This window comes from Arachis hypogaea, chromosome 6, assembly GCF_003086295.3.
Source record: "Arachis hypogaea cultivar Tifrunner chromosome 6, arahy.Tifrunner.gnm2.J5K5, whole genome shotgun sequence".
Lineage (NCBI taxonomy): Eukaryota > Viridiplantae > Streptophyta > Magnoliopsida > Fabales > Fabaceae > Arachis > Arachis hypogaea.
The window spans coordinates 16,764,949-16,788,548 of NC_092041.1; the positions used below are offsets into that span (position 1 = coordinate 16,764,949).

At 34.4% G+C, this 23,600-nt stretch overlaps 2 protein-coding genes across 2 annotated transcripts; one reads left to right on the plus strand and one right to left on the minus strand.

Annotated features, from left to right (window-relative positions):
* Positions 1-14,267, minus strand: LOC112805375 (beta-carotene isomerase D27, chloroplastic-like). The gene is made up of 7 exons (XM_025847766.2): positions 14,023-14,267; positions 13,810-13,949; positions 13,288-13,377; positions 11,359-11,420; positions 1,138-1,244; positions 185-277; positions 1-44 (listed from the first exon to the last, which is right to left on the minus strand). The coding sequence occupies exons 1-7, from the start codon at positions 14,237-14,239 to the stop codon at positions 1-3; spliced, it is 753 nt and encodes a 250-aa protein (XP_025703551.1). The 5' UTR covers positions 14,240-14,267.
* A 3,478-nt stretch (positions 14,268-17,745) lies between these two features.
* On the plus strand, positions 17,746-19,541 carry LOC112696258 (uncharacterized). The gene is made up of 3 exons (XM_025748916.3): positions 17,746-18,333; positions 18,412-18,528; positions 19,343-19,541. Exons 1-3 carry the CDS (start codon positions 17,968-17,970, stop codon positions 19,418-19,420), a joined length of 561 nt encoding a protein of 186 aa, XP_025604701.1. The 5' UTR covers positions 17,746-17,967; the 3' UTR covers positions 19,421-19,541.
* The last annotated feature ends 4,059 nt before the right edge of the window (positions 19,542-23,600 follow it).

Sequence of the window (23,600 nt, forward strand, 5' to 3'; positions counted from 1 at the left end):
CTAACTGAGGCAGTTATTCATTTCATGCTTTTTCTTTGCCTTGCCTGCATGATATAGGAACATTCTATATTATTAGTTACATTATTCTATTCTTTATATGTAAAATAGTTTTATTATGTTTTCACTTCTGCCTTTATGTGAAGTTTCAAGAAAAATTATTCATAATGATTAAATTTAGTACTACATAGTTTATAGCAGGGTTGCTTTAGTGCTGGATCATCAATTAATAGTGGAGGATCCTGCCCAAATATCATTTCACAACTCATGTCATCAAAATCTGCAAACCAAAATGTAAATATATAAGAAAGGGCTACTAGCCTACTGTTATTTATAGTGCTAACACTGTGATTTCCATGATACTGAACTTAATATATGCTATTACTAGTAATTTTCTTTGTATAGAAAAGCATCCACTATGAAGTATTTCATTTATGTTTTCTAATTCTCTCATCAACTCTGATCTCAACTGATTTTCGACGGGTCTAGCTAGCTATTTACAATTTTGCACCCAATAAAATGGCATATGCATGCATATGGGGTCCTCCAATGAAATGATGAAGAGATTCATGAATTCCCACAATTTAGTGGAGGATTAATTGCAGACAGAAAATAATCTTTTAAGTAAGAAAGAATCTTCCTTTTGTTTTTGTCTTTTATTGGGCTTATTAAAATATAAAAAAAATACTATTTGTCTTTTAAAATTTAGTTTTTTTCGTCTTTTTAAAAATTTATTATTATTTAATTAATTTAAATACTCACTCTTACGTATCAATTGTTTAACAAATCAAAAACGTTATTTATTTTTTATCTTTTCTTTCTTCTAAAAGTTGAATAACTAAAAAACAATATTTAAAAATACCTAATTGCATTATAAAATAAAATTATCTTAGATATTTTTTCAACATTATTTACCTTTTCTATTACTATTTACATTTAAATTTGGGAGTGAAACAAATACATTTTTAACAAGGAGATAAATAAATTTTATATAGATAATATGTACACTTATATGGTTGTATGTGAGCCGGGACAATATTAAAATACATGTATGTCAAGGTGATATATATTATATATATGATTTAATTTAATGTGTGTTACTATCATCTAATCTCTGCATTGATGAGGATATATACTTACTAGGGACCATGGTAACTGGCATACCCATAGAGTCCTTTATAAACGATTGAGTTGGAATTTTGCAGAGATTCGTACACATTCCTATACAATTGGTCTCTTCTAAAAATCTGCACATACATACATATATAATTTATAAAATAATGGTATATAGTTAAATAAATTAATTCACAAAATTTTGATTAATTATTTAAATAAAATGATTATGAGAATGGTAGATATATAGTAACTGTTACGGTGGGTAACCGGAGATTGACTGAATGGATGGCGTTGGCTGGTCCAAATGTGTGAAGGAGGAGGTTTCCGTATGAGTATGCAATTCGGGAGACTCCGTCCGACTTGTGTTCGTGAGTGAATGGGGGGTGGTACCTGCAAAGACACTCCGATGCCTAAGTTAGCAAGAGTGTGAGCAGGTCTAGAGAGTATTGGGTTTAGAGATACCTGAGGGATGTCAGTGTATTTATAGTGGTGAGCCAATAACCACCGTTGGAATAGTGCCATATCTTTAGGGTGTTTAACCGCCCCATTATCTTAGGGAGGTTAAGATATGGCTTTATGAAGCGGTTAGAGAGATTTTAGGGGCGGTTACTCATTTGAATGAGTGTTTATCTGCCAGCTAATCTCATGTCCGACTTCTTTAGGATAAGTCGTAGTTGTTACCGACTTCTTATGTGAAGGTCGGTGCTTGGCTAGGCTTAATCCTTCGGACTAGGCCTTTTATTTGAACCTGGGCCTTTGTCATTGGGCCAGGGTATGAACAGTGCCCCTACTTGAGCCCAAAGTCTCTTTAGAGCTTGGGTTCAAGTATTTAACTCGGGTTCGTAGCCGACTTATTTGGAGGAAACATGGGTCTTATAAACCGACGTGATTTTCGCGACCTTTTGTTTCTGACAGTTACGTCAATTCAAGCGTCGTGTCCGTTGGGGAAGCATTTAGGGATTGAGGGCTTTGGTAACGGTGCAATCTCATTAATGACTGCTCCGCTTTTACCATTATGCCCCTTAGCATGTTTATAAGTACTTTCCCTCTCTTTCATTTTTCCGTTTCTGCAATCTTTCAAACTTCTTCTTTCCTTGTTCGTGCTGCATTCTTCTGCTCGAAGATTTCTGCTTTTTCCAACCTTCACTTTTCGGATAAAGGTTAGCTTTGCTTCTTTCACGTCATGCCTTATGTTTGCATGCTTTTGTTTTGCGGGTAGATGGGTTGGTCTGTAGATTTTGGCTTCGTATCCCCTCTCTTTAGGGACCGTGTTTTTTTATTTTTCTTTTCTTTTTTCTTTTTGTAGGTTTCTGTCACCTTTCATAAAAAAAGAAAATGGCTTCCGTAGATGTTCTTTCTCAGTGGGTTGATGTCACGGTCCTTGGGGAGGAACCCTTGGTCGACGCTGAGTTTATTACTCATCTTCGTACTCATCACAGGCTTTGTACTTCGGAGGAGGACGAGCCAAAATATGAGTTGATAACCCCGGGTCCGGAAGACCGGGTTCGTTTTGGGAGAGCCAATGAGGCGGCCCCTCATTTTTTCTTTATGTATGAATGTATGATCACCCGCTTGGGTGTTTTTCTTCCTTTTTCGGATTTTGAAATATCTGTTTTGCACCACTGTCGAGTTGCCCCTACTCAACTTCACCCCAATTCTTGGGGTTTTCTGAAGATTTATCAGTTTGTTAGTCACGCTTTGGACTTTCCGACCTCTTTGAGGATTTTCTTCTTTCTTTTCCATATGACTAAGCCCTTTAGTGGGCTAAATAACAAACAACAATGGGTGTCTTTCCGAGCCATACAAGGTCGGAGAATTTTCACCCTTTTTGACGAATCCTTTCATGACTTCAAAAATTATTTTTTCAAAGTGCAATCTGTAGAGGGTCACCACCCCTTTTTCCTGGATACGCATTCTTCCCCTCGCTTTCCCCTTTATTGGCTAGAGGCCTCCCCTTGTGAAAAGTATGGTCTAGATGACCTGGACGAGGTGGAGGCGGCCATTGTGGGGTTTTTCCGAGAAGCGTGGGGGAGAGCCCCATACTTGGATACTAGAAAATTCCTCCAGGGGACGCCGACCATTGTTCGGTCGCAACTAGGTAGTAAATGCATTTCCTATTTCCGACTTGTTTCTGTCGACTTGAGTTTTGCCAACTTGTAAATTTTGCTAATTATTTCTTTTGCAGATATGGCAAGGAAGAATGCTCAGGAATCTTACCAGAGAGTTCAGGAGGCTAAGGCAAAGTCTCGGGCCAGGGCCGGTGGTGCCAGGGCAATCGTCTCCCCTCCTCCTCCTCCTCCTCCTCCTCAGAACGTGGGGACTCCCTCTTAGCCCATTGTGATTTTTCTTCCAGCTTGTCCCGACCACTTCCTTCTGCCCGACTTCTTTCTGAGCCAGAGAAGAAGAAGCGTAAGACTTTAGAGTCTGGCTCTTCTTTTGATGGTGGGGTTAAGGCGGATACTCTTGCATTCGTCCGAAAGAACATCTATCCTCATATAAGCATGGATGATGTTTCTGTTCGAAACCACCTCACCATCCTGGCTGAGGAGAGTTTCCGGGCGGCGGGTGTTTGTGGCAAGCTTTTGGATATCTTCGAGAAGACTCCCCTCAGCTCTTTGGGGGTAACCTCGAAGGTTGAAGAGTTGGAGGGGAGGCTTCTTGCTTACCAGGATCACGAGAGGGAGTTGAGGGAGGAGGTAGCTAAGTTGAGGGAGGAGAGAGATAGCCTTCGGGAGAAGGAGAGCAAGCTGCGGGCCCAATGTACTATGGAGGCGACCTTGAGGAAGACAGCACAGGATAGTTACCAGAGTTTATTTCAAGATCTTGTGTCTGTGAGGAAGGATTTGCTGAATTCTCGGAATGCGTACGCCGAGTTGGAGGACTCTATTGCTGATGGTGCCGAGGAGTCTTGGAGAATTTTCCTGGAGCAAGTCAGAGTTATCGCTCCCGACTTGTATCTTTCTCCTTTACATCCTGATAAAGTCGTTATTGATGGTGCTATCGTGGATCCCCCTGTCCCCGTGGTTGTTTCCGAGTCAGAATTGAAGACTCGGGGGCAGAGGATTATTGAGTCCCCTCCTCGTCCTAAAGATGCTCCGAGCTCTTCAGTTGTTCCTCCGACCTCCTCTTCAGCTTCTCTTCCTGGTCCCGGTGGCGCTCCAACTGACTCTGGTGGTGGTGATCCGTCTACTCCTCTGCAAAAATGACTTTTTTTTATGGCTATATGGGGGCTCGGCCTGTGAGTTCCCCTTTTTTAAACTTATTTATATGTTGTTTGGTGACGCTTGAACAATTTCTTTTGGCCTTTTAAGGCCGTAAACAAAATATTTCGGCAAGTGCCCTTTTTAATAAGGGTTTAGATTAACAAAATAAATAACCTTTTTGGATAAGGGTTTAAGTTACCTTATGCGTGTATGCTTTTCGATATTTCAAAACCCTCTTGATCTTTCTCTGAAAACCTTTCCTATTGGCTTGTCTTGTTTTTCCGAGCCTTTTTGTTTAAGGGCTTTTAGGCAGCCTTTAAAATTTTCAGGTTTTTCCAATCTCTTTTTGTTATCCTTTATACTCGACTTTGCTTTAGTGAGTTTTTATGACTTAGGTTATTTTTGTGATGCGTTTTTCTTCTACTCGGAGTACTTCCGAGTTTGTTTACTCGGGTTCTCATTTCGACTTATGAGTCGGATTGTTCCCGAGTTTCTACGATCAATTCATACAACCTCTTTACGCCGACTTGTACCTCGTCGTTTTATCCTGACGACCATCTAGGTCGGTTCATGGGATTTTCACGTTTTGTCGAGCTTAAGTCGGCGCGTTTCGTAGAAAGACTTAGAAAAATAAAAGAGGATATTATAAGAGATATTGTAAATGAAAAAGATCTTTATTAATTGGGGAGGTACCTTCTTGCTACTAAGGGTCTTGATAGCCTATTTTCCCTTAGTCTCTACTATGATGCCTCGTTAAAAACCCTTCTCCAGAAAAAACCCTTTTGGAAAAAAATCATGAAGTTGGGAAAAGAGTACATCAGTGAGTAGAGTTCGCTTTTAACTGTAGTACCTTTTCATATTACAAGCATGCCACGACCTTGGTAGCTCAGTGTCGTTCAGGTCGGTTACTTTATAATAACCTTTTCCTAACACTTCCTTGACTTTGTATGGTCCCTTCCAATTTGCGGCGAGCTTTCCTTCTCCTGATTTGTTGACTCCAATGTCGTTTCTGATTAAGACCAAGTCATCCGGGGCAAATGATCTTCGAATGACTTTCTTGTTGTACCTGGTAGTCATCCTTTGTTTCAATGCCGCTTCTCTTATCTGGGCACCTTCTCGGACTTCGGGGAGTAAGTCGAGCTCCTCTTTGTGTCCCCGTATATTTCCGACCTCGTCATGGAGAATTACCCTTGGGCTTTGCTCATTGATTTCTATTGGAATCATGGCTTCTACACCATAGACTAGTCGGAAAGGTGTTTCTCCCGTGGCGGATTGGGGGGTTGTCCTATAAGCCCATAGCACCTGAGGGAGCTCTTCAGCCCAAGCTCCTTTTGCTTCCTATAGTCTCTTTTTTAGTCCTGCCAGTATGACTTTGTTGGCTACCTCGGCTTGCCCATTGGCTTGTGGGTGCTCTACCGAGGTGAACTGATGTTTGATTTTCATACTGGCTACTAAGCTTCTGAAGGTAGCGTCGGTGAATTGGGTTCCATTATCCGTAGTAATGGAATAAGGTATCCCATATCTTGTGATGATATTTTTGTAGAGGAACCTGCGACTTCTTTGAGCGGTGATAGTGGCTAATGGTTCTGCTTCTATCCACTTTGTGAAGTAATCTATTCCCACGATCAAGTATTTGACTTGTCCTGGCGCTTGGGGAAAAGGACCTAACAAATCAATTCCCCATTTTGCAAAAGGCCATGGAGAAGTGATACTAATGAGCTCTTCTGGGGGAGCCACGTGGAAATTTGCATGCATCTGACACGGTTGACACTTTTTCACAAATTCTGTGGCATCTTTTTGCAAGGTCGGCCAGTAGAATCCAGCTCGGATTACTTTTCTGGCTAGTGATCTTGCTCCGAGATGATTTCCGCAGATCCCACTGTGTACTTCCTCCAATACCTCAGTGGTTCTTGAGGTCGGTACGCATCTTAATAATGGTGTTGATATCCCCCTTCTGTAGAGGATATTTCTCACCAAGGTGTAATGTTGTGCTTCTCTTCGGATCTTTTTAGCTTCTTTCTCCTCTGTAGGGAGGATGTCAAATTTCATGTATTCGACTAAGGGGTTCATCCATCCGAGGTTTAAACCGACTACCTCAAGTACCTCTTGCTTATCTTCTGTTTTTGCTATCGAGGGCTCTTGGAGGGTTTCTTGAATCAGGCTTCTGTTGTTTCCTCCTGGTTTGGTACTTGCTAATTTGGATAGGGCATCCGCTCTGCTGTTTAGATCCCGAGTTATGTGTTTGATCTCGGTTTCTGCAAAGCGTCCAAGGTGCTCCAAAGTTTTTTCCAAGTACCTTTTCATGTTAGGGTCCTTTGCCTGATATTCTCCGCTTATTTGGGAGGTCACCACCTGTGAGTCGCTGTATATCATTACTTTTGTAGCATCGACTTCTTCTGCCAACTTTAGTCCGGCTATCAAGGCTTCATATTCTGCCTGATTGTTTGAAGCCGGAAATTCAAATTTTAAAGAAACCTCTATCTGGGTTCCTCTTTCATCTACTAATATTATGCCTGCGCCGCTCCCTGTTTTGTTGGAGGATCCGTCTACATAGAGTTCTCATGTAGTCGGCTTTTTCTCTTGATCCCCTGCGTATTCTGCCACGAAGTCGGCGAGGCACTGGGCTTTAATTGCTGTCCGAGTTTCGTATCTTAAATCGAACTCGGAGAGCTCTATTGCCCATTGAACCATTCTCCCCGCAACATCCGTCTTTTGGAGGATTTGCTTCATGGGTTGGTTTGTACGGACTCTTATTGTGTGAGCTTGAAAGTAAGGTCGTAGCCTTCGTGAGGCCATTACCAAGGAGTAGGCAAACTTTTCTAGTTTGTGGTACCTTAGTTCAGGGCCTTGTAGGACCTTACTGATGAAGTAGACTGGGTGTTGTCCGACCTCGTTTTCTTTTATCAGGGCTGACGAGACAGCCCTGTTTGCTACGGATAAGTACAGAACGAGGTCTTTTCCTGGTACTGGTCGGGTTAAGATAGGAGGTTGGCTTAAAAACTTTTTGAACTCTTGGAACGCCTCCTCGCATTCCGGAGTCCATTCGAATTGGCATCCCTTTCTTAATAAGGAAAATAGTAGAAGGGATTTTAGTGCCGATCCTGCCAAAAATCTGGAGAGGGCTGCAAGTCGGCCATTGAGTTGCTGGACTTCTCTCAAACAAGTCGGACTTTTCATTTCTAGGATGGCTCTACATTTATCGGGATTGGCCTCGATCCCTCTTTGTGTTAGCATAAACCCTAGAAATTTTCCTGCCTCCACCGCGAAGGCGCATTTTGCGGGATTTAGTCTCATCTCATGCAGCCTTATGGTGTCAAAGACTTGTGAGAGGTCGGATAAGAGGTCAACTTCCTTCTTGGTTTTCACTAGCATGTCGTCGACGTATACTTCCATTAGGCTCCCCAGGTGGGGGGAAAACACTTTATTCATCAACCTTTGATATGTGGCTCCTGCATTCTTCAATCCGAATGGCATGACCACGTAGCAATAGTTGGCTCTGGGTGTGATGAATGATGTTTTCTCCTGGTCGGGCTCATACATCGGGATTTGATTATATCCCGAGTAGGCGTCCATGAATGACAAGTATTGGTACCCCGAGCTGGAGTCCACTAGGGTATCAATACTTGGTAGGGGATAAGGGTCCTTAGGACATGCCTTATTTAGGTCGGTATAGTCGACGCACATTCTCCATTTACCATTCTGTTTTTTGACTAGCACTACATTAGCTAGCCATGTTGGGTACTTGACCTCTCTAATAAAGCCGGCTTCCAAGAGCGCCTGTACTTGCTCTTCTACTATTAGGGCTCGTTCCGTGCCGAGCTTGCGTCTTCTTTGTTGTACAGGTCGGGACCCTGGATAGACCGAGAGTTTGTGGGACATGAGCTCGGGGTCAATCCCAGGCATGTTAGAGGCCTTCCAGGCGAAGAGGTCGGAATTATCTCTTAGGAGCTCAGCCAGCCCTTGTTTTAGAGTTTCCCCTAGGTTGGCTCCTATGTAAGTGTTTTTCCCTTCCTCTTTACCGACCTGTAACTCCTCGGTTTTTCCTCCTGGTTGTGGTCGCAGCTCTTCTCTGGCCCTTGCGCCACCGAGCTCTATTGTGTGAACTTCTCTGCCTCTTCCTCTCAGATTTAGGCTTTCGTTGTAGCATTTTCTCGCCAATTTTTGATCTCCCCTTACCGTTGCTATTCCCGCTGAGGTCGGGAATTTCATGCAGAGGTGGGGAGTGGATACCACTGCTCCGAGACGATTAAGGGTAGTTCTGCCGATTAAGGCATTATAAGCTGACCCTTCATCAATGACTATGAAGTCTATACTTAGAATCTTTGATTTTTCCCCTTTTCCAAAAGTGGTGTGAAGGGGCAAAAATCCTAGTGGTTTTATTGGCGTGTCCCCTAATCCGTATAGGGTGTCGGGATAGGCTCTTAACTCTTTCTCGTCTAACCCTAGCTTGTCGAAAGCGGGCTTGAAAAGGATGTCCGCCGAGCTTCCTTGGTCTACTAGGGTTCTGTGGAGATGGGCATTGGCTAGGATCATAGTTATTACCACTGGATCGTCATGCCCAGGGATTATTCCTTGCCCATCTTCTTTTGTGAACGAAATAGTAGGAAGATCGGGTGACTCTTCCCCGACTTGGTAGACTCTTTTGATATGTCTTTTGTGAGAGGATTTAGTAAGCCCCCCTCCCGCAAATCCTCCTGAGATCATATGGATATGCCTCTCTGGAGTCTGCGGTAGTGGGTCTCTTCTATCCATGTCATCTCGCTTTCTCTTTCCATGACTGTCTGACCTTTCTATGAGATATCTATCAAGCCGACCTTCTCTAGCCAACTTTTCTATCACATTCTTGAGGTCGTAGCAGTCGTTTGTGGAGTGACCATATATTTTATGGTACTCGCAGTAATCGCTGCGGCTCCCCCCTTTTTTATTTTTAATGGGTCTAGGGGGTGGCAGTCTTTCAGTGTTGCAGATCTCTCTGTATACATCTACTATAGAAACTTTCAGGGGAGTATAAGAGTGATATTTCCTTGGCCTCTCGAGACCGAGTTCTTCCTTTTTCTTGGCTTCCCTTTCCCTCTCTTTAGTTGAGGGAGGGGGTCCAGGTCGCCAACTCAGGTCTCTTAACTTGGCGTTTTCTTCCATATTGATGTACTTTTCAGCTCTTTCTTGTACATCACTTAGAGAAACGGGGTGCCTTTTAGATATGGACTGTGAGAAGGGACCTTCTCTGAGCCCATTGACTAACCCCATTATGACTGCCTCTGTGGGCAGGTCTTGAATCTCCAAACATGCTTTGTTAAATCTTTTCATATAGGTTCGTAAAGATTCTCCGACCTCCTGTTTTATTCCCAGGAGGCTCGGTGCATGTTTCACCTTGTCTTTCTGGATTGAAAACCTCATCAAAAACTTCCTTGAGAGGTCTTCAAAGCTAGTAACCGACCTCGGGGGGAGGCTATCGAACCACTTCATCGCTGCTTTCGATAAAGTGGTCGGGAAGGCCTTGCATCGCGTGGCGTCGGAAGCATCAGCTAGATACATCCGACTTTTGAAATTGCTCAGATGATGCTTTGGATCCGTAGTTCCATCGTAGAGGTCTATATCAGGGCTTTTGAAGTTCCTCGGAACTTTAGCCCTCATTATGTCCTCGCTAAAGGGATCCTCCCCCCCAACGGTGGCTCTTCCTGTTCGTCACGGGAGTTGCGATTTTTGAGGGAGGATTCTAGCTTTAAGAGTTTTCTTTCTAACTCTTTTCGCCGTTCCATCTCCTCTTTTAGGTACTTTTTAGTTTCCTTTTTTCGCTCCCGCTCTTGTTCTAACTGTTCCAGGCGGCTGTGGACTAACCCCATGAGTTCAGTTACATGGGGTGGTCCTCCTTTTTCTGATTCGCGCCCTTCTGAGGAATTTACCTTCGGGTTCTTTACTCCGGAGGTGCCTTCTCTATGCTGATTGTCAATTTCCTGGTGGAGGGCGAGGTCCACATCGTTATTACCCATGTCCAGATTCTCTTGTTCAGAATCTGTTTCCACATGGCCTTCTTCGTGGGATCTGTCCGCCATCAATGGATGATCTCTCGGGTCCCCGGCAACGGCGCCAATGTTACGGTGGGTAACCGGAGATTGACTGAATGGATGGCGTTGGCTGGCCCAAATGTGTGAAGGAGGAGGTTTCCGTATGAGTATGCAGCTCGGGAGACTCCGTCCGACTTGTGTTCGTGAGTGAATGGGGGGTGGTACCTGCAAAGACACTCCGATGCCTAAGTTAGCAAGAGTGTGAGGAGGTCTAGAGAGTATTGGGCTTAGAGATACCTGAGGGATGTCAGTGTATTTATAGTGGTGAGCCAATAACTACCGTTGGAGTAGTGCCATATCTTTAGGGTGTTTAACCGCCCCATTATCTTAGGGAGGTTAAGATATGGCTTTATGAAGCGGTTAGAGAGATTTTAGGGGCGGTTACTCATTTGAATGAGTGTTTATCTGCCAGCTAATCTCATGTCCGACTTCTTTAGGGTAAGTCGTAGTTGTTACCGACTTCTTATGTGAAGGTCGGTGCTTGGCTAGGCTTAATCCTTCGGACTAGGCCTTTTATTTGAACCTGGGCCTTTGTCATTGGGCCAGGGTATGAACAGTAACTAATCATAATTTTGGTATTAAAAAGAACTTAATTAATGTGGTTATCATAATTATATATAGTAGTTAGAATTTCAATTTAATTTTTAATTTTTTTAAATTATGATTTTAAATGAATTTATCGATTTTATAAAATTTGTACTAAATCTGACGATTTTATAATTTAAATTTTGTTAAAATTTTATCTTTTACATTCTTAATTTACTGTTTCAATTTCATATAAAATTTCGATTTTTTATATCTTGATCATAACAATCACGATAGAAAATTAGAAATAGAGAATGGAACATATGGGAGGAACATAATTGCAACCATAGATTAATGTATCTTAAGTTGGTGGATTAAAGACCATTACCATGCATCTTTTTATTTGTTTATATATTTCTTGTGTTAATTAAAATATGAAAAAGTAAACTAACCTGCATTTTTTGAAGTAGACCACGCTTTTTTCTCTTTTTCCGTTGACCTCCGATTCTCTAACCTTCTCACCGTGAAAATAATGATGATAATGATAATCATTTCATATTCAATTTCTTAATATCATAACTTGAAAAAGTAAAAAGATGCCTCCATATCTATGGGTCAAATAGATTATCTATTTGTAGTTAACTTACTTTCTAAGTCAATATGCTTTATATATATATATATATATATATAAAGAGTGCTATACATTGTGAGGACTGAGGAGTTAAAATATTATTCTTTTTGGTCTAAAAGAAAGTGTTGAATATGCAAGATGGATTAATTTGGAATATGTTAAATAATCATGTAGATGCATGGTTAAAGAACATATATATAGGCAATAACATTAAAGAACATGATGATTTGTAATTTGTAAATTTTGAATATTAATAAGATTGCCAACATACCGAATGGAACATACAACTTGATCAACCTCATGTTGAGATTTTCCTCTATCATCATTGCCTATATATACGTTCTTAAGACATTTGCTATTTAAATTTTCGTAAGTTTTTTACCTTTTTTTTTATATAGAATTAGTATGTAAGAGGCAAAAATTAGAGATAAAATTGTTAAAGTTTCTCATATATATTATTTGTATGAGTATAATTCATAATACACAGAAGAGTATTATAGATTTATCTGTATATTTTGAAAAATTATAAATTTTAATACTTAATTATACTATTTTTATTATTATTATTATCTAAACTTATTTAATTTTGTTTATTTTTATCTAAACATTTTTTTATCTGGTCTTAAACTCATTTTTTCTTAAAATATATATAAAAAAATACTAAAAAATTTTGTAATGCTAAACAAAAAATTTAATATACTTATTTTTGTGTGTACACGTATTATTTTTTTCTAAACTTTTCTGGTTATATTATTTTTCAAACTGCAAAATTGGGTAACGATTTCCATTTTTTTTCATTATTGGAACTATTTCCTATAATGATGTATTCTGTGTCTAGAGTCTATTTAAGGCATTAAGTGGATTCCATTAATTAGGTCACTAAACTCATGAGTCATGGCGAAGATGCAGGGTAATTGTACATTCCATTTCCCAGTCTTTTCACCAGTGAAAGGCATAGTTCAACTGCATGTCTTTTTCTGGGAGCTAGCTGTTGGAAGTTTATTTTAATTTAAATTTTTGTTGTGGCCTTATTGTAAATATTTATAAATTATTAATAACTTAATTTTATCTGTTAATGCTAATATTTGATGAACGCATTAAATTTAAAAATAATAACACATATAAAGATGATCCTCTTTCTATTTTTAAACGTAATATTTTGTTTACAGTTTCTATTTACCAATAAAAAACAGTCATTCTAATGAACATTTAAAAAAAAAAGAAAAAAAAAAGAGAAATTTTAATCAATCTTAAAGTCTAACTTTACTATAACCAAAATTTACTATGATAAGCAATCTAAATATAAAAAATCGCAACTTTTAAGATCCTAACTAATAATGCTTCCGATTAAGTTTAGACTAGTAAACTTTGAGAATGCAGCATCCAATATTCAAATAGTTGAACTTGTAATAACAACCTATATACTAGTATAAGGCTATGTTAGGGTCTTAAAACTGAAAGATCTTTTGTTTGAATGTAACATACAGATATAATTAATTAATGAAAAATGTTAGGTAAATAATGACTAGTTTAAACAATATGAACAACTATCAATCAAATAAAGATACACTACATTTTAATTTAATGCTACTAATTTAAATTTACTCTTTTAATCTTATTAATTCATATTATTCACACATTGTTCAAAAATATTGTTGGTTACCTATACTTTTTCTTAATTAATATTGTTCGAGTTAGAAGAGTCATATTTTTGTTATGGATATCAAATAAAAGAGTATCTCTCATATACCTGAGAGGGGCCAATTAACCAGGCAAAGAACAAGGTGGTAAAAGCTGCAAATACTTGTCTTGTAAATTTCGATGGTGGTAACATTTTCGTCTGCCATTAGTCATAATAATAACAACAAACAATAATTATATATATAGAATTTTTTAAGAAAAGTATAGGGTACCAACATATTATCCGCCAACTTTTGCCAACTCTTATTTATATTTGTGTTTCATGGAAGTGTGTTCGTAGATGTGTCTAGTAATTAATATATTTTAAATACATATATAAAGAGACACATCCAGAAAATATATCTATAAAGACACTTCTATTAAACACAGTTATAAAAAAGACATTTTTATTAGACACATCCACTAACACATTTTCATGAAACACAATTATAAATAAGAGTTGACAGAAGTTGGCAGATAAGTTATTGGTAACGTAGCAGAACCGAATTTTTTAATATACATAAAAGTACTGATCCTTAAACTTTTTGATAGCAATAATATAGATAAGTATTATTAGCAAAGAAGTACTGACGAATGAAAATATGAAGTTTGGTAAGGTTGTGTGAAGAGCTTGAATGACAAGCTGTCGTTGCTGAATCGGATCGAATTTCTGGGAAGCCGCCGTAGCTGCCTCTACCAGGCTCTCATACCCGCTCTTACTGTTCCTCAATCCTGCATGTTTGTATGCCAAGATTATTGAATTATTCAATGAAGCTGTATGCATGTAATTAATTAATAATGTTACCTGTGGCATCTTGAACACATCTTGAAAGATGGTTTATGGCTAAGAGATCAAACCAATTATCTTTGTGGATCAAACTAGATTCATCTGAAGAGGAACGATGATGCCTTGTGTGCATCGCTACTATAACATCTGGTTTACGTTTCATCATCAAGTGTGGTTTTGATGAACACCGTGTACGTAGTAGTGTGTTGTTGTATGGAAAAAACTTTGCTTCCATCGTTTAATTTGTGATGATCACCGATGATGAGTGATAATTACTTAATTTGTTATATGTTTTGAGTTCCGTTTGTATTTATATATCAAACAAATGAAGATTAATTAGGTATGTATTAACAAGATTTACTAATATCCTACCACATAATAATACAGAGTAATTTATTTATGGATATCAAAACTATCAGATTATCCTAAAAATAAAATAGCTCTAATATATACTATAGGATTATGGAATTTTAAAATACTTAGAGTTTGTTTGGGCGTTATTATTAAAAAAAAAATTAATAATATTTTTTTAAAATATCTTTTATAAAAGTAAAAGTGATTTTATATTTGAATATTTTATGTAAAATTTTTTTATTTATTTATTATGTAAAAAATATATTTTTTAAGAAAAAAAATCTTTTAAAAAAATATAAATTATAATTTTTCAAAAAATATATATTTTTTTAGTGTTTTTACTTTTACTATTAGAAATTTGTCAAACATAATAAAAAATAAAAAAATTATCGATTTAATGACACACAAACAAGCACTTATTTCATTTGACAAAATTACCATCTATGTGAGAAAAAAAACTCTATAAAAGTGACAAAAATTATGCAGACTACATAGATAGTAGAAGAGTTATTAGTTTTAGGCCGAAAATTTTTTATAAAATTGCTAGAACTTGAGAAAGGGGGGTTGAATCAACTATCAAGTTGAAATTAGAGATGAACTTCTATAGTTTTGATTTTTGCGGAAATTAATTACGTAGAAGATTTTTTCGTTTTATCTCTAAAACCAGAAAAAAAAAAACAAAAAAGAGAAGAAGAGAATGAGGCCAGCATATATTTTTATTCGATTTTTAAATATTATGAAACTTATATCCAGTCTCCACTACAATTATGGTGGAATTTTCACTATAATCAATTAGATTACATATACCAATACCAATGATTAATTCATCTAATATCAAAGTCTAAGCTTATCCCAAAGCTAGCTACTACCAAGTGTTGTCCCAACTTGGTAAGGAGAATCCACAGATTCAATCTACCACAAAGTGCTATTTCAACTTGGTAAGAGAACTAAATCTTAGTTCAACAAAACTAAATTACACAGGAATATTTTACTCTTTTTCATGCATCTCTCTTACTTCTTCTCTCACAGATTTTTCAACTCATATTCATAAGTCTTTTTCTCAAATACAGAGAGATGACATTAGATAGTCAAAGCAAAGAAAATCTAAAATGAAGCACAAATTGAAGAAAAAAAAATCGTTCAAGTGTTTTGAGATGATATTCTTGTATCACTCTATTTTTCTTATTCTCAAATGATGTTGAGTAGACCACTTTATAGGATGATGCTTGCTCTTCAAATTTTAACACTGCCTCTTCCAATTCCTTTCTTGGTTCTGCCTGTCTTCATTGGTATGCAATGTTTTTTTTTATTTTGCTCCACTAATTCTGCTTGTTTGAAGAGCTACTCTACCATCTCTATTGTCTTTGGATTTGTTGTCTTCTTTAACATGCATAACATTTTCATTTAGAAAATTATAAGTAGACAATAAAATTATTAAACAACGTGAACAATAGGAATATTGGATATTTAATTCACTATGTGTGCGGATGGTTATTCTAATATTAAAATTTAGATGAGTAATTTGAAGTGTAGTGTGTTTTACTTGAATTAGGCCAATTTTAAAATTCTTTGTTTATATTGTTCAAAAAAATCATTGGTTACCTAACATAACTTTTTTCATTTTTGTGCCATTATAACTGCTGCTCATTACTCTTCATTTTTGTTTTGCTCTATCATACTTTGCTAGTAATTTTTTTAATATTATTTTACTGATAGCTTTGGTGTAATGGTATTTTCTTTATGTCTTTGTTATTTTTTAGAATCTAGCCATTCTATGATAATGGCAAATATCTTTTTGTCTTTTTTTTTTCTTTTTTGTTTCAACTATGAGCATTCAGAACTTTCTCTCTTGACTTATAGGTATTGATTTGTTGAGTTAAAATTTTAGAGTTGTGATATTTGAGATTGATGAAACAACATAAACTTAGGCTGAGGAGTGAACAAATGAACCTACATTATTATTATTATTATTATTATTTTGTTAAAATTATGCAATTTCATTGCTGAAAAATTGGTTCAATTTGGACTATAAGCAAGAATTGTAATAAAGAGAATAAGAAGTTCTAACTTTAATAAAAGACAACTATTTCAATGAAGATACCAAAAATATCTTTCAATGATAATCTTTGTTTAAAAAGTGTAACTTATTTATTTGGACACACTTTAAATAAAAATAATATTTTTATAACATATGAAAATCAAACCTTACAATTTATCATTCAATGATCAAAATGAAGTATTTTCATATGATGACAATGATAAAATCTTCATTGGACTAGCCATCTTAATAAAATACTTAAACATAAAAAAACTAAAAAGATAAAGTAAAAACTCAAGGGTCTTATCTTCTCTCATCCACACTTCTCCTGACCTTCTCTACCATAGTTATCGAAGGGGGTGGTTCTATCTTCAAATACCTAGACGTTTCTTGCTAACCAAATTTGCCATAAGAAGTTTGCTGCTGCTCTCTTTTCGTTCGAATTTTCCTTCATTCTCAGTTCTTCTTCCAGCCGAATCCACCACTTCCATGATTCACGAGCTTGAAGCAGCCATGACAGATTTGAACATTTCCAAACTTCAGTCACATCTGAGCACTCTTAGAAATAATGAAAAACACTTTCTTATGACCGATTGCATTTTAGATATCTTCGATGGATTGTATTCGAACGTTCAACCTTTCTTTCACATGGAGTCCTCCATACATAAGTTTTCAGAATAAATTTTTTATTTTCAGTTGACCATTAATTTTTCATATACTCCTCTATAAGTATTTTTTGGATTGTTCTGGCAGCAGGTATTCGGTTGACAATTATTCGACCTATATTATTAACACACACATTAAATCAACTTGAACTTTTAATCCAATAAATATTTGTCATCATTTATATAAATTTAAAATTAATCTTAACTCAACAAATATAAAACAAAAAAATATTTATTTAAAAATGAAATTGAATAAAATATTTATAAGAATTAATTATTAAAGTAGATAATAAAATGGAATACTTACTAATCTAATTTTGTACCTGAAATACTTATTACTTGTTTAGAATACTTAAAATATTTTATATATAGAGTACTTATTTAGTAATTCAATTTTCTCTGATATATTAAAAATATATTATTTTATTAAATGCATATTATTTGCCAAAATTTTTAAAATTTATAGGTTTTATATTTTTTATCCCATAATCCTAGTATATAGGTTTTATATTCTTTTAAAAATTTGTATTATGCTGACGATTTATATTAAAAACAGGAACACAAGATTATAACTATTTTATTTATAGAACAATTTGATAATTTTAGTATCTATATAGTTTAAAGAAATTATTCAATAATACATATATATATATATATATATATCAAATTATTTTTTCCGTTGGCATGGGTATAAATTTGTAGCACATTCTGTAAGTTCTGTGTAAGTTGATTGGGCCTTTTTTTTTATGCAAAAAATCGAATTGGGCTGAAAATTTGAACCTAAAGATAGGATAAGATTTCAGTAAGTAAGGATAGAATTTGGATGGCTGAGACTCTGGATTATTTTCTTGGGACTAAACTTTGCATTGTTCAGTTTTTAGTTCGTTCCGTCTTACAAAAACGAGGATGACCACCACTGCCACCGCTACTGGTACCTTCTTGTCACAGACGGTATGCGCTTTACAGAATCATCATTCATCAAAATACGCTCACTTAGTAGTATCTCCGCATCGCAATACATTTGGATTTCGATTTGGAAACACAAGATCACGGTCAACACCTTCGCATAGGCTTGTGGTGGTTGCGGTGACTCAAGGATCAGCAGAGTCCAACAAATCCGACGAAAATATTCCGTCGTGGGCAAAGCCAGATTCCGATGAGCCTCCGCCATGGGCGCGTGATGACGCTAGCGCATCTTCTTCTTTGCAGCAAGGATTTCAAGTTCCATTCTTCGTTTACTTGCTTGCATCTGCTATCACTGCTATCGCCGCTGTAATTAGCCTCTAATTAAATTCTTCCCCGTTTTAATTTGGAAGTTAGTTTGACAGTGGTTGTTGATTGAATTGACAGATAGGTTCAATTTTTGAGTACGTGAACCAAAGGCCGGTGTTCGGAGTCTTGGGATCAGATAGCGTGTTTTATGCTCCCTTGCTGGGTTTCTTTGCCTTCACTGGCATTCCTTCTTCGGTAACTTCATTTTCATTACAAGTTTATTTATACACTAATTAAGTTAAGTTAATGACTTAGTATGTATTTATTTGGCAACTAAATTTTGATAAAATAAATATTAGAATAAATGTCCTTTCCGGTCCTTAATCATTTGTTCGATGGACTTTTCACCTTTAAAAAATCTAAAAATTCAAATCGGTTCCTATCTACTTTGATATATGTACATTTCAGTTCCTGGTTAGGGATCGGAAAGCACATTACTAAGATCGAAAATGCATTTACTCAAAATTGATAGAGACTGGAATGTACATATTTCAAAGTAGATAGGGACCGATGAGTTTTTAGATTTCTTAGGGAGTGGAAAGTCCATCGGGCAAATGGTTAACGACCGAAAATAGCAATATTATTTGAATAATATTAATTAAAATATATTTAATATAATATTTAAATTATAATATTATTTTCTTAAATATATTTAATTTTGTTGATTTTTATTAATATTTTTTATATAATTTTTTTTAGTATTCTTAGTACTAATTTTAGTACGTTATAATTTATTATTAAGATTACTATTATTATTTAGGATTTTTTGTTTAATTTATTTTATTTAATGAGATTAATAAATTATATTATAAATAATAATAATAAATATAATACACAATTTATAATTATAAAAGTGGTTAAACATTAATTAGTGAACACAAAAATTATAATTTTTTATTTTTTTTACATGTTGAATTTAAGTATAAAATTATATCTATTTTAATATAAAAAAAATAGTCAAACAAAGAATTTTTTTTACTAACAACAACTTAATCTCTTATGGGTGCAGGCATTTCTATGGTACAAGTCTGTTCAAGCTGCTAACAAAGAAGCAGAAGAACAAGACAAGAGGGATGGGTTTTTTTAGCAAAGAAAGATATGCCGATGTTAAATACCAAAGTAAATGCAAGCATAAAACTTAATGCCACCGCCTTTAAACATATAAATTGTTTACATATTATTTGAGTGGTTCTTTGAGTTTGCATGAATGTTTTTTTATTTTTATAAAAGTATTAAGTGTTTAAGTCTTTTTTATAACTAAATTTAATTAAATTGTTTAAAAATAAAAATGCATATTATTTTTTTTCTTATTTAACAATGGTCGCGGCTTTTTCTTCTTATCTTTCTTCTTTTTTTTAATGTCGTTGTCGTTTTTCTCGTGGTTCACCGTGGTTAAGTTCTTCCTTTGGATGTTATTGTTGATATTGTTGTTAAATTTTTTTCTCATCATTCTCTCTTATTATTATTATCATTGTTTTCATTTTCTTTTTTTTTTTCTTTTATAAATGTTCAAAAAACTAGAACACAGAAATTTTGATGCATAATACATAATTTTAGATAAACAAATTTTAGTATATAACACAAAATTTTTTAAGGACTACATGTCCAAAACAATGACACCCAATTAATAAATTATGCATAACACATAAATTTGTGTGAATAACACAAAAATCTTGTTGTATAGTATAAAATTTTTTATATTCAGAATACAAATTTTGGAGGACTACATACTTAAAACATTAACTCATCCAACTAACAAAATACATTAATAACAAAAGTTTGTACTATGTGTAAAGATTTGTGTGTTATGTGCAAAAATATATATACTATACATAAAATATTTGTACTACATCAATAAATTTGTGTTATGTGTAAAATTTTGTGTTATGTTTTAATAATTTGTGTGTTATATCACTAGGTTTTTGTGGTTTTTAATAAAAATTTGTGTGTTGTAAAAAGTGCAAAAAGAGGGAATAGTGATGTATGCACACTTTTTTTTTTGCTGGTCTTTGCACAACTTAATTAAATTTGGTTATAAAAAATCTTGTACACTTAGTATCACTTTGTTTTTTTAATTTTTTTGGTTGGATAACAGGGCCTAAGCCCAGAAAAAAAAATAATATAAGGGTTACACAGGGGCAGATTTCCCCTTTACATCAACTACTAACAGGAGAACTAACTCCATTGGAGGTATATCTAGAAAACAAAAATCTGAATTAGATGCTAGTCTTTTTTGGCTAGATGATCCGCACTTGTATTTTCCCTTTACACAGGGGTAGCATCACTGAATTTTTAATGCTTCTTAGTTCTTCCATCACGTTTGGGTTTTCATCTCATTTTGGGCTTCTTTTGGGTTTTCATTTGTCGGGCTTCCTTTTCCTTATGTACAAAATTATATGGGCCAAATAAAAAATATGTTCCCTGTTTAAATCATGGGTGACTACTCTATTAGGTCTAATGTTGTACCCAAACGACTGGATATTTTTGTCTTTTTAAAATTTTATTAGTGACTAAAGTGAATTATTTTCCAAGTAGGATGAGTAAAGATATGGTTCATTTTTTTAGATATGGAATAAAAATTAGTGTAATTTTTTAATATTAGAAGTTAGAGTGTTTTGCAAAATTATAAGAGCCGTAAAATTCGCAAAAGGCGGATTGTCAGATTAAATTTTTTTTAATTTATAAATATAATATACAGATTGTCTATTGTATTGTTTTAATATTAAATTACAATATAGAGACTACATCTTATCTATGTAATACGTATTTTATTTATTATATTTGTACAGAACAAAAACCTCATTTTTTGTAACATTAAAGTAAACTCTATTCACTCTTTCATATTAAAATAAAAAATTCATGTGGGAGGAAAAGAATAGGAAACAAAAAGTGGAAATACATTGATATTTTGAACGATGGGAAGGCATGCAAATTAATCCTATTATAGCTTAAATAAGGTTTTGGTATCTGTAAATTTTTATCTTGATGTAACACGTCAAAAATTTAATGAAACAAACCAACAGTGGGGACTAAAACTAAAAATCAAATGTTTTATGGGGATAAAAAATTATTTAAACCTAATTTTATCAAGTAGATGCATGGGGCTTATTGCTAAAAAATTGGGGCTTACAATGCGTCGTTTTCTTCTATTTCTCACCTACCTAAGAGTTAAGAGACGAAAAAAGTTGGTCCGATAAGCTTTTTTAACTATATGTGTTTTTAAAATGTTATTTGTATACTAAAATTATTGCTAATGTATTTATGTATAAATACATATTTAATTTTATAAAAATATTATTTATACATTAAAATTAGTCACTAAAATCAATTACCAATATATTTGTGTATAAAATATATGTATGGTTAATTTAGGATAAAGTATATTTTTTGTCTTTAAAATTTGATAAAAATTTAAAAAATATTCCTAAATTTTATTTTATTTTAATTTTATTCTAAAAGTTTTCGATTTGCATCAAATACACTCCTGACGGCTAATTTTTCAAAAAAATTTAAAGTCAATTCAACAACAATTTCATAAGAACAACCCTCAACACAAACAAATCAAGTATAATTTTCATGCATTACTGTTAGATTGGTCTTAAATTTTTTGAAAATTTAGCTGTTGGGGTATATTTGATACAAATCGAAAACTTCTGCGACAAAATTAAAACAAAATAAAATTTAGGAGTATTTTTGAAACTTTTGCTAAACTTTAAGGACAAAAAATATATTTTACCCTTTAATTTATTTTTAATGTGTATTTATATTCCAAGATGTATTTTATACTGATGGCTGATTTTAGTGTACAAATAGCATAGTCGGTGATTTAATTTTTTTTCAATGTATATTTATATTTCAACATATATTTTATATTAGTAGTTGACTTTAATGACTAATTTTAATGTACACATAGTATAATTTATGTTTTTTTTTTTCGGTTTTGCAAGGAAATCAAGTTTTTTTAAAACCAAAATTAGTTAATAAAGTAGTTGATGAATAAAGGACTAAGAGAATAAATGAGAAATTTGAAAGGAAAAAGAATATTTGTTAATAGTTGACAAAAAGAAAAAAAAATTGGTTCCCAATCTTTTCTTTATTTTGTTCATTCTGCTTTGTTAAGTTTATTGTTCTTGCTTGTTCAATCAAACAAAGAAAAATAGTCTCTTCTATATTTCTTTCTTCAAATATCCTTTTTCCCCTCCTCCTCCTTTCAACTTCCACTACCAAACGAAGTCTTAAAGTGTGTGTCATGAGAAGAAAGTTTGTGTTAATCTGAAACTCACTAACATTGCTTTAAAGTCTAAGTAAGTTGTAGGTGATTAAGCATAGTTATTAGAAAAGTTACGTTGGTAAAGTTTCAAAGCACATGAAAGTTTACTCTTCCCGTGATCCATGTTTGGAAGGGTTTCTTTGCAATTTGATGATGAGAATAAAAGGGTTAAAGTCTAAGTAAGATGGAGCCTCCTTTTTTTTCACCCCCTAAAACAAGGAGTAGAGAATTTTCAAACAACCCCAAAAGAAAAAGAAGATAAGAATAATACACTATGATGAATTGAATTGATTGCATGAAAGCACCACGTGAAAAGTAAATTACTCATTAGAGAAAAACCCACAACCGTCATACAGTGGGTGGTTTTGACAATATTTGCATCCAGAAAGTGCGCAAAAATCAAAAGTTGTATGGCACAATAGTGTCTTTGGTTTTAGATCAATAATAAAGAGTCACGTGTAATTAATTTTATATAAAGTTAATAGCTGAAAGTCATTGAATAATAATTTAGTTAAATATATCAAAAAGAAAGTTTAAAAGATCAGCAGTTTTATTAAAATTTAACTAGTATTTAATTAGTAAAAAAATAAATAATTTTATATCATTAGATATAATTTTACACTATTAAAAATACTAATAATAACTAATTAATGATTACAAATTACAAAATTTACTGATCCTTAATACTTCTCTATATCAAATCATTTAAAAAATTTTAGTTATCAACTTTACATCAATTTAACTGTAACTAAATTTTTACCTATATCGATACACACTACAAATACGAAAAAATACAAATAAATAGTATGTTCGGAATATAAATTTTTTAATTTTTCCCCATAAATTTTTAAAAATCAAACGCATCCTTATGAATAGAGCAATGGAATTTTATACATATTATTGTGAAAACATTCGTGGTTTCTCGTTAAAGAAACCATCAAATTATATATGGTTGAAACAAAATGTTTGTTTCATGTCTAAACTCTATAGCATATGG